The sequence below is a fragment of the Lampetra planeri genome, chromosome 76 (genome assembly GCF_965212315.1).
Source record: "Lampetra planeri chromosome 76, kcLamPlan1.2.h2, whole genome shotgun sequence".
NCBI lineage: Eukaryota > Metazoa > Chordata > Hyperoartia > Petromyzontiformes > Petromyzontidae > Lampetra > Lampetra planeri.
Window position 1 is genome coordinate 1307285 of NC_136181.1, and position 12615 is coordinate 1319899.

Sequence of the window (12615 nt, forward strand, 5' to 3'; positions counted from 1 at the left end):
AGTTTCCCTGGGCAGTGTGCTAATGACCGGCTCCGGTTTAACAGCAGAGGTCTCACTTCGAATCAGTAGAGCTGCAGTATCTTTTCATTGGCTGCGTAACGCTGTGTGGAAGCTACCTGGTCTATCACTCCGTACGAAGCTTCAGGTCTTCTCGGCCACGGTCATTCCCTCCCTTCTCTATGCTTACAAAACTTGGACCCCCCTAATGGAACATCTCCGCCGGTTAAAAACATTTAGGCTGGCCTGCCTACGATCCATCCTGGGTTTAACCAGGCTGCCTTGTGTGAGGAGCTCACAAATCCTTGAAAGATGTGGACAAAGTCCCATCGGTGACCTCTGGCAGGCAAGGCTGCGTTGTCTGAGTCATGTAGCCTGCATGGCCAGCCACCGCATGCCTAAACAGCTTTTGTTCCGCCGGATCGAGGGGGCTAAACAGGTGCGGCACGGGCTGGAGAAGACATGGAGTTATGTGCTACAGGAGGACTTGGAGCTGAGTCCACTTGCGGATGACTGGTACCAGCCGTGTCAAGATCGGCCACTGTGGAGGACGCTCCTGAAAGATGCTACTGGTCAGTTGGAGGCAGTCACCCTCCAACAACAACGGAGGGCGGAGGAACAACGCTCACAACAACGAGCGGAGCGCCGGGTGGCTAAAGCACAGAAAGTTGCCACAGTAGGGGCCACAGGTGGTGCATCAGCCAGTCGTCTCAGTCAGTCGACCTGTGCCATCTGGGTTTGCCCCGTGACCTCTTTCCAGCGGGCGTTCAACACTTCACGTGGCCTCAAGGTGCACATAGCCTGGCACAAGCGTTGCTGTGACGTCACCGCCACTTAGTGGTGAATGGCGGTTGTTGTTGCTCAGTCTATTTATGTATGTGTGAGTCCATTTGTGTGTGTAACTCTATGTGTGTGTATCAATGGATTTGCGTGTGTAACTACATGTGTCTGCCTTTTTTGCCCGGGCAACGCCGGGTACTAACCGCTAGTAATTAAATATATGTACAAGGTGTTTTAAAGAGATGGATCCGATTTGAAATCGCTAATTCTCTGCAACCACGAACCGCCCATGAATGTCTTACCACTTGAAAAGGCGGGGCATAGAGTTTCAAATGATTGCCGCTAGATGCCTCTCCCAACGCACAAACAGTCCCTAGCCTCAGTCATTCGCAAGATGGTGACCCCTAAACACAAGGCATTTTGCGTTCTGCAGTTCAGCAAGACTGAATCCGTAATTGCGGTGCAGCGTGCATTTCAATGGCGTTTTGGCATTAATCCGCCAATGTCAAAGAGCATTCGTCGTTGGTACTGACAATTTGAGGAAACAGACTGTTCATGTAAGGGGAAGAGCACATGGCGACCATGCACCTCAGAGGAAAACGTGACAAGAGAGGCGTTTGGGACGAATTCAACTATCGTCTCGATGTTGTCCGTACAGCAGGTGGAGGGCACATGGAATTTATAAAATGGTTTGTAAACTTGATAACTCATTAAACCATTTGGATCTTATTGTGTAATTGTAACATGTTGCCATCGTAAAATATACTGCTTTGAAATTGGGTCCATCTTTTTCAAACACCCTGTATTAAGCTTAAGCCTAACGATATTCTGGTAAGTTTTGATGTGACTTCTCTGTTCACGAGGATTCCAGTGAAAGAGTGAATTAAGTTACTCGACACTGGTAATTAACACATGTTTACCCAAAGATATCCCACGACTAGCTGAGCACTGTCTAAAGAACACCTGTTTTTTGTGGAAAGGTTATTTCTATCAACAAAATGAAGAAGCAGCAATGGGCTCTCCTTTGTCTCTTGCGATTAAGAACCTGAACGGTGCGTGCGGTGTAGCGACATCGTGGATACCACAATGATGTGGATGTAGTACCGTCCCGAGAGGGGCCTGGTGAGCGCTGAATAATAGCGCGAGATGGCACCACACTTTGCGTGCAGTGCCGACCCTACAGGACAGAGTGTGTGGGTGCCGGCCAAAGGATGAGGTTACGTGAGGCCATGGACACGTGACAGGTTAAGTTGACAAAGGGGCCCCAAGAGGGGGCTGGGGGTGGTCATGTGATTGGGACCCAGATCTTTCCCGAGGATTCTGGAAGGTAGACGTGGCCAAGGGCGGAGCTGGCCACGCTACAGAGTATATAAGCCGGGTCCCGAGAGGGACCAGGGTTGTTGTTCATCCTGGAAGAAACCGTTTGTCTACGTTCTCCATTCAACGAGTCTCCAACACGTGGACCCGGGCCGAAGCTGTTGGTCCCGATCCGTAATAGCAGTTACGTTGTAACTAGTGTAGTTAGCCTGGTGGTTACCACCATAGGTTGGTATTCTGTTAAGGGGAAAGTTATCCCGTGTGTTGGAACTGAATAAATGTGTTGCCTTCAAGTCTACGTCTGCGACTCAGTTGAACCCATTACACATGGAAGACTTTGAAGCAAAAGCAATAGCTCAAGTACACTAAAACCTTTTAGTTGGTTTAGATATGTTGTCTGGCCACACGAGAAAGATGCACTAAATTAATTTATAAATAATTTAAACTCTCAAAACCCGTTCATCCAGTTCACCATGGAAGTGGAGGTTGATAAAAAAAACTCTTCCATTTCTGAAAATGCTGCTCAATTGGCTGAAACGCTAAAATAACACACAACGTTTACTGAAAGAAAATACACACCGACGCCTATCTGAATTCAGTCACCCCATCACCCCGCACAGAAATTATATCTCATCAAGACGCTCATACATCAGTCTAGGAAAGTGTCAGATGGTGAAAGTCTAAGGAGTGAAATTAAATATGTTAAAGAAGTGCTGCAATTGAAAGATTATAATTTTGCACAAATCAAGAGGGCATTGAATGCCAAAATGGCACAAATATTGAAATTGATCAAGCAATTTAAACTATTAAAATAGCCTACATTGCGGGAGTAATTGATAAACTAGAAATATTTTTGGAGAAAGAAAAAATCCGAGTGAGATTTTGCACGATAGATAAAATACAAAAAAAGAACATCTGGTACAAAGATGTATTACCGAAGCTATCAACAGAAGGTGTGTACCGGAGTAATTGCTCATGTGGCAAATACTATGTTGGTCAGATTTGACAAATGATCAGCATGAGATTAAAAGAACACAAAATAAATATTAAATACTCTCAAACACAACTGTTGGCAGTGGGAGAACACGCGTGCCAACAAGGACACTCAATTTATTTTGAGGCTTTGTGCAAAACGAGTTACTACTGGTCGAGATTAATTAAGGCATGTATTGAAATTGAGAGAAACAAAAAGAATATTAACTGTTCTGATAGCTACAGGCTTAGTGCTGCTTGGAAGTGTATTATCAAGTATTACACTGTATTGCATGCCTATTCAGATCACCATACGTCGATGGTGATTACCTGTGAGAAGCAATGCAATTTTTGCAAACAAAAATATCAGAATGTACATAGATAATATACATAAAAACTAATGTGGATGCATAATGTGAATGCGTGATATACATACATTACGTATATTTATTAACTGTGAATAACCCAAACAATGCTAGATATCCATTGTAATTTATATGAATACATTAGCCCACCCCTTGGCTCATAAATTATGACATCACATTTACCCCTCTATTTAAGACCAAAACAGGAGGAGGATTTCTCCATAACTATGGCTGTTGCTCAATGCTGGTTGTAATTACCCATGAAACGTAATGCTACTCGAATTGTAAATGTTGTAGTGGGTTTACTCTCCAATAAAACAATACAATTTTTTTTTAATACAATTACAACATTAGGGGAACTAAAGCAAGTTTTAATTTAACCAGGAAAGGCCCACCAGGCTATGTAGCTCTTTTTCAGAAGCAACATCGCCACATATGATAAGTCGACGACGTGGCTTATCGTATGTTGAAATGTATAGCATCCACACGGCCACGGCGAGAAGATGCAAACTCCAAATCATCAGCCATCAGGGTCGGGCGAACTAGTTTACATGACGCATCGTATTGTGAAAATTGTATTGTCTTGAAAATGTTATTGTCTTGAAATGTGCGCATGTGATTAAACCTCACCGTTCCTTGTTGTTTTTAATGAAATACACGTGGTTCTGAATGTAGACTGTGGCGTTCTCTGTGGCCGGCAGCAATGGTGGCCTACATACAAGAACACACAACGGCCCTTTCAGACAAGGGTAGACACTGCTGTGGAAAAATTATCAGTCACCATCTGATAAGACAAATGCGGAACATGATACGGTAGTGTCATGATCATCAGTTGCCATCTCTCACATTCTTGCTATTTCAAATTATATCTTACAACTGCACGAGCTGATTATATCGCTTCTTCACCCTGATGGACATCCTTCCAAGCCCTTTCCTTCCCTTGACTTCCATTCTAACAGCCTCCATGACTTCCGAGCATGCACTTATTAATGCTTATTTGTTCATTCGTTAGATTTTGCTCCATTTGTGCCCACATTTATGTTCGAACTCGTACATGACTTTTGCTTTGCTCGTTTACCTGGAATCCAACATTTAAGCATTCTGTGATTATGTACTCGAACATTTCCTGTTTGTTTGAACCGTGCGTATGTATGCATATGTTTATCCAATTCGATTCTAATAAATAATCTTTCATCACTGGGAATAATTGTGATGAAGACATTTGACTTTCAGTTCAGTACAGTAGAACCCTTCTGAATGACCACCCCTGTGAATGACTAATCTCTTAACGATGGGCCTCTATAGAGCCCAATGTGTTCGCTTACCCAACGTTCCCCTGTTAAAGACTGGCTGTAGTAGGTACAGCAAAGGATTCATATTCTTAGGTTTTTTCGGTAAAGTCACGTAGGTAAAACATTAAAATTAATAAAAGTAAAATAAAATAAAAATCACGACATTTCGGAGGCAACACAAGCTTTCGTCTTCAGGTGGAACCGTCACAGCCACGACAGCTGTATCAAGTAAATGAGAGATTGCAGGAGCTACCACTCCGTTTATATAATGGTTGGAGAGGGGGGGGAAGTGGCAAGTACAGCACACTTTTTATTCATATGGTAAGGTGAGGCTTAAGAGGGTGAGCCTTTGTTATGGAGAGGTACGGTTTGTGACTCAACCTGTGACAAGGAGAAAACAACTGAACATGGTAAACCTGTAATAGTTGTCTGTCAAATAAGATTGGCCAAATAAGTGTAGTTAAATCTTTTTTGCATGGTTAATCACATCTTTCCAATGATTACTCAGTTTGTAACCATCATCACGGTTGAAATTATGTCTGTGTTTGTATATTTGTATGGCTTAGTGTACAAACCTTTGATGGTAGCCAGGAGGTTTGCAGAGAACCTTGGTCTCGGAAAAGACAATTTCATGAGAGCCCACCGAGTTGTAGCAATGATCGGCAACGGCCGAAGAATCAGTTCTGCCGTGTTTCAGATCTGACTTGTGCTCGCGGACACGATCAGAAACATGACGTTTCGTTTCTCCAATGTAGCAATCACCACAAATGCAACTCAATTTGTAGACTCCAGGATACTGTAAGTCAGGAACGACATCCTTCACAGATGGAATCAGATCACGGATTTTATGCACTGTACTGAATCGGACTTGGATCTTATGTTTGTTTAGAATTTTGGAGATCTTTTTGGTCACGCCTGCTATGTATGGTACCGTGATAGTTTTGGTCGGAGTTTCATGTGGCTGTTTCTGTGTGGTGGGAGAAACAGCTTGGCGGATAGTGCGGTCAGAGTATCCGTTCATCCTGAGGGCCCGATGTACATGTCTTAATTCACCGGCCAGGTGGTGTTGGTCAGAAATGCCATGGGCTCTGTGGTATAGCGTTTTGATGAGATCATTCTTTTGAGATGGGTGGTGGTGGGAATCCGGTTTCAAGTAGGAATCTGTGTGGGTGGCTTTCCTGTAGACAGAATGTCCCAAGGATCCGTCAGGCCTCCTCTCAAACAGAATATCCAAGAATGGTAGTTTCCCGTCTTTCTCCACTTCCATGGTGAATCTGATGGATGGATGTCTAGAATTGATGTGGTCCAAGAAGTGGTTCAATGCTGGGAGGCCATGTGGCCAGATGACGAAAGTGTCATCCACATACCTCTTCCACAGGGAAGGACGCAGGGTGGATGTCTGGATGGCGTCTGATTCAAACTTTTCCATGAACATGTTGGCTATAACTGGTGACAAGGGGGAGCCCATAGGGGTACCCTCATTCTGTTTGTAGAAGGTGCTATTCCATGCAAAATAGGTGTTGGTGAGGCAATGCCTAACCAGCGCAGGTACATCAGAATTCAATCCATGTTGGACTAAGTCCTCAATTATTGTTAGGGTGTCCAGTACTGGGACTTTGGTAAACAAAGATACTACATCAAAGCTGACGAGGATGTCATCAGGAGATAGTACCATGTCCTTAACCATAGAGACTAATTGGGTTGAGTTGAGTACTGCCGAAGAGGTCTTGCCTGTGAAGGGGAGCAGAGTATCTGATAGAAAACGGGCTAGTTTGTAAGTAGGAGAGTTTATCGTCGACACGATTGGTCGTAGCGGGGTGCCTTCTTTATAGATTTTTGGGAAGACCATAGAGTCTGGGAGGTCTAGCCGCCGATGGTTTTAGAGAGGGACGTTTGCTTGGTTCGATTAGGGAAGTCGAACTCGTGATGATACTGTTGGTTTTTGTCGTTAGGCTTTTAGTGGGATCGTTTTTTAATTTTGGAGTAACTCCCATCATTAAGAAGGTCCAGGATTTTGTTGTTGTATGAATCTTCATCCATGATGACCGTGGCATTGCCCTTGTCTGCCGAGAAGATGACTATATCATCTCTCTTTTTTTTAGAACCCAATTTCTGACAATCTAAAAACGGTACTGGCCAAAGGACTAAATTTCGCCGTCACCCCTAAATATATACCAGTAGAGGATATGATTTCTCAGATTGATGTAGCCCTCAGAGGCATAGGACACATCCATGCAGATGTAGCAAGAGCTGAAATAGCTACTATTCTTAAGAATGCTAAGAAACCCACCAGTAACATCAGCAAAAACGAACGCTCTGAACTCGCGGACCTAAAAAAGAGAGATGATATAGTCATCCTCTCGGCAGACAAGGGCAATGCTACGGTCATCATGGATAAAGATTCATACAACAACAAAATCCTGGACCTTCTTAATGATGGGAGTTACTCCAAAATTAAAAACGATCCCACTAAAAGCCTAACGACAAAAACCAACAGTATCATCACGAGTTCGACTTCCCTAATCGAACCAAGCAAACGTCCCTCTCTAAAACCATCGGTGGCTAGACCTCCCAGACTCTATGGTCTTCCCAAAATCCATAAAAAAGGCACCCCGCTACGACCAATCGTGTCGACGATAAACTCTCCTACTTACAAACTAGCCCGTTTTCTATCAGATACTCTGCTCCCCTTCACAGGCAAGACCTCTTCAGCAGTACTCAACTCAACCCAATTGGTCTCTATGGTTAAGGACATGGTACTATCTCCTGATGACATCCTCGTCAGCTTTGATGTAGTATTTTTGTTTACCAAAGTCCCAGTACCGGACACCCTAACAATAATTGAGGACTTAGTCCAACATGGATTGAATTCTGATGTACCTGCGCTGGTTAGGCATTGCCTCACCAACACCTATTTTACCTGGAATAGCACCTTCTACAAACAGAATGAGGGTACCCCTATGGGCTCCCCCTTGTCACCAGTTATAGCCAACATGTTCATGGAAAAGTTTGAATCAGACGCCATCGAGACATCCACCCTGCGTCCTTCCCTGTGGAAGAGGTATGTGGATGATACTTTCGTCATCTGGCCACATGGCCTCCCAGCATTGAACCACTTCTTGGACCACATCAATTCTAGACATCCATCCATCAGATTCACCATGGAAGTGGAGAAAGATGGTAAACTACCATTCTTGGATATTCTGTTTGAGAGGATGCCTGACGGATCCTTGGGACATTCTGTCTACAGGAAAGCCACCCACACAGATTCCTACTTGAAACCGGATTCCCACCACCACCCATCTCAAAAGAATTCTCTCATCAAAACGCTATACCACAGAGCCCATGGCATTTCTGACCAACACCACCTGGCCGGTGAATTAAGACATGTACATCGGGCCCTCAGGATGAACGGATACTCTGACCGCACTATCCGCCAAGCTGTTTCTCCCACCACACAGAAACAGCCACATGAAACTCCGACCAAAACTATCACGTTACCATACATAGCAGGCGTGACCAAAAAGATCTCCAAAATTCTAAACAAACATAAGATCCAAGTCCGATTCAGTACAGTGCATAAAATCCGTGATCTGAATCCATCTGTAAAGGATGTCGTTCCTGACTTACAGTATCCTGGAGTCTACAAATTGAGTTGCATTTGTGGTGATTGCTACATTGGAGAAACGAAACGTCATGTTTCTGATCGTGTCCGCGAGCACAAGTCAGATCTGAAACACGGCAGAACTGATTCTTCGGCCGTTGCCGATCATTGCTACAACTCGGTGGGCTCTCATGAAATTGTCTTTTCCGAGACCAAGGTTCTCTGCAAACCTACTGGCTACCATCAAAGGTTTGTACACGAAGCCATACAAATATACAAACACAGACATAATTTCAACCGTGATGATGGTTACAAACTGAGTAATCATTGGAAAGATGTGATTAACCATGCAAAAAAGATTTAACTACACTTATTTGGCCAATCTTATTTGACAGACAACTATTACAGGTTTACCATGTTCAGTTGTTTTCTCCTTGTCACAGGTTGAGTCACAAACCGTACCTCTCCATAACAAAGGCTCACCCTCTTAAGCCTCACCTTACCATATGAATAAAAAGTGTGCTGTACTTTCCGCTTCCCCCCCCCCCCTCTCCAACCATTATATAAACGGAGTGGTAGCTCCTGCAATCTCTCATTTACTTGATACAGCTGTCGTGGCTGTGACGGTTCCACCTGAAGACAGAAGCTTGTGTTGCCTCCGAAACGTCGTGATTTTTATTTTATTTAACTTTTATTAATTTTAATGTTTTACCTACGTGACTTTACCGAAAAAAAACCTAAGAATAGGTACAGCAAATATGAGTTAATGCATTGATTAACCATGTTTCTTTAAAATGTATGTCTTTATGTTGTTAATATCTTTATGAATTGATATCCATTGTTTAAATATTATGAAGTAAGTTTTTTTGGTTGAAAAGGGGTAACTTTCGATGATATACGAACGAATTAAGCCTTTAACGTATATTTCCGATAGTGGCTTAATGACCAAAATCACTTATGATCGGTTTCGTGGAACCAGTTACCATTATAAAGTGGATGGGTTCTACTGTATTTGGATAAGGGACTGCCAAACCACTTTCAAATCGGATATTTGAACAGCATAAATGGCAGACTGGCCTCCCCCCTCAGCTAAGAAAGACGGCATGAGATTGTGCTCACTGGGGCGGGCTGGTGCGGCGTTCCACGGGGCACCAGCCCATAACCTCGCACGATTTCCACGTGGCGTCGTAGTGTACACACCGGCCTGTCTGAATTCCTATAAGCGTCACGCACAACAGAGATCGACCCATACACCACAACCATCAGAGAAACCTTCCAAGTTGTTAAACGAAAATGGGGGTTTACTTAACAATTCATCTGTAACTATTTTTCACTCTCCTCAACTTGTTCAATGCCAGGCTCAAGACCTCCCATTTTCCTCTGCATGACGCAATAAATGTCTGAACTGTATTTGTACAGCATCTTGAAAATGCATTGCATTTAGATGTTATGCAATGCAAATTATAGTGCATAATCTTTGACAGAAAATACATGAATAGCATTGTTCCCCTGTAGGTTTTATTTATTATTATTTAACTATGAAATTCTGGACTGGTGTCAACTTCACTGAGTCTCACCACCGAGTAACTTCCTCAGAAATATATATTGCGAAATCACAATTTTTCAGTGGAAGTCTTTAGTCCATAGTGCCGAGATAATACTGAGATTTGGAGTGTGGTCGTAATGGAAAAAAAATCATACTATAAGGCAGGGGCGGTTTCTTCATTAGGGCGATTGGGCGACGCACCACCAAAGTGTGAAAGGGACTTTTTCAATCACATTAACAATCTCATTCAACCACAGAGTTACGCTCGCCATTACTGTGCCTCTGGATATAGTCCAATCAGCGTCATGTCACGTTCTGTGGAGTACCGCCTCTTTTTGGGCGATTTCACTCTGGCTGAGAATCGCCCAGAGTGTTCCCATAGACTTACATTCAAAGATGTTTTTTTTCGAACGGCAGGCGCTGCAATGCATTCTCTATGGCTTCCGGGAGGGCTCGCACTAACGTGCTTACGTCATCATACGTAAGCACGTTTCAGTCAACAATATTATTTGTCGCCACCTAGTAGAATCTTTAATTTACTGGTTAAAAACCCTTGTCAAACTCCATTTGAGCTTGAATTTTGGTAAAATGTTAATTAACGTAATAACACACACACAAATCATCGCTGTCGGACGGAAGTCTTGTATGTCCAAAACTGTTACTTTTCAGGAAACGAAAGAAAACCTGTTTTATCCCCAAAATATTTCCAAGCTCTTTTAATGCTTTTATTGGTAAAATTTTTGTAAAACACATTGACAGATGTAAAGGGTGACCAATAGCATTAATTTTTGAAAAAATATGGAGATATAAAATATGGATTCTGCCTGATACATTGTTGCTCTCACGATGGAAACCTTGTATCTCAATATTTATATTATAATAAATAATTGATTTTATAACTAAAATAAATGTATTTATTTTGTCAGGTCTGCGACACAATCTTGGTCCACACCAAAGAAAGGTTCTCCTTTACCGACCACCTTGTAAGTGCCACGCTGCTACAAGGAAAAATGTTTCAACAGCATGGCCATACATTCCCTGTTGAGGCTCTGAACATCACTGTCAGGGCATACCCTATGTTAAATAAGGCGAAACTGAAGACTGAACTGTCTGTCATTTATGAGAGTCCAGAATTCAAGGGCTGCTGTGGTGCATGAGCGCTGTACCAGGTTTTGCTGAAGTACAACCTCCAGGATACTTTTTCAGAGACTGTTGCTCTGTTGAACATCCTCATAACCACTCCCATGACAACTGCTGAAGCTGAGAGGTATTTCTCAACCTTAAAGAGAATCAAGACTATCCTGAGAAATGTAATGGGACAGGAACGTCTGAATGCAATGGCTATGCTTTCCATGGAGAGGGAACTTGTCAGGAACATGCCTGCTTTCAATGAGAGAGTAATTGATCACTTTGCTACTTTGAAAAGAGAGAAGAGCAAAATTTCAGTATAAGTAAGCAGTGTATTAAGCGAGTAATGTGATGTAAGCAGTGTAATAATAGTGAGTATAGAAACAAACAAGGAGATGTATTGTAAGAGTCACTTTATTTTTCATTAATATTAAAGTAGTGAAGTTGCCTTTACATGCTTAAGCTGTTAATTTATCCATTGCATGGGTGGACCTTATCCTTATCAATCATCCAAACATTTGCCCCCCCTGAGAGATTTTGCAGGAGCCGCCACTGCTATAAGGTGATTATCCATTTCATTTGGTGTGTCATTTCCTTCAGTGTATTCCAGCTAAAATATTTAAAGCAACATGATTGCCATGTTTGAGACATTGTCGAGCCCTGTGAGAATTCGTTGCATATGATGCAACCTAATGAAAATTAGTCGTTCAGTTTTATTATCTCGCAGGGTTTGTTTTCAAATGCAAAGTAACCGACTAGTTTTGAAACGCACTTATTTATTTTCTCACGTGAAGCCAAGAGCATGAAAATATTATGTATATGCCAATAAGGTATAATGCTGGTATTTGAATTATGATACCCTGGGACCAGTTTTAAATTCACTTGAGTATCATCAGGTTTAATTATTAGGTCTAATCCCTGGTTCCATGTAGATCAAGTTTTATGCAATGACTGGCTATCTGAAATATTTGCACTAGATACTAAAACCACGTCACGTTCATAAATGTTAGCCATAGTAATGCAATAACCATGCAGTTCCCAGAATTACCGCTTCCCAGATGCTTTGAGACGTCTCGAGTGCAGTCACCGTCATTCTGACACGGGCTCACGCTGACTTTCTACAGGGGAAAATAAAAAGACAGAAATCATCCATGAAAATTCACGATAAACTAACGCTTGCGTTCACGTTGTTGATTTGTGGTCATTGTTCATTGCTATTGCTTGCAGAGGGCGCATGCCTGCACTTTGGAGGAGAATTATAGCACTTTGGAGGAGAATACTGGTCGATCACACACACACTTGTAACATTATTTGAGCCTAATGCTTTTAGTGTTGGCCAGGAGATAAGCATTGCAGCAAATGAATTTAATGGATGAGATTTAGCAGTCTATCGCATTGCTAAACACTCACACATAGAGCTGGTGGTCCTGGTGGTCTACAAGGCTACTTAAGTGGGGTCGAGGGAAAATAATAAAAATTATAGCATCCTCATCAAGGAAACATACAATTTCGAATAACTGGTAGCATGCGCAAAATATGAGGTCCTCACACTCAGAAAGGTTGCTTTTAGTGTTTCGTTTGTTGTGCTTCCCACGCATCTCCGATTAGCGCGGT

At 42.6% G+C, this 12615-nt stretch overlaps 1 protein-coding gene across 3 annotated transcripts in view; it reads right to left on the reverse strand.

The window, feature by feature from the left end:
• The window catches only part of LOC144737965 (P2X purinoceptor 4-like), a 135515-nt gene that overhangs the window by 29774 nt on the left and 93126 nt on the right, over positions 1-12615 (reverse strand). For all 3 annotated transcript variants that reach the window (XM_078620880.1, XM_078620881.1, XM_078620879.1), the window contains 3 exons: positions 12050-12119; positions 9447-9543; positions 4062-4142 (listed from right to left, as the gene is read on the reverse strand). In XM_078620880.1, coding sequence (XP_078477006.1) covers positions 4062-4142; positions 9447-9543; positions 12050-12119 — 248 coding nt within the window. The remainder of the gene's footprint in view (positions 1-4061; positions 4143-9446; positions 9544-12049; positions 12120-12615) is intronic.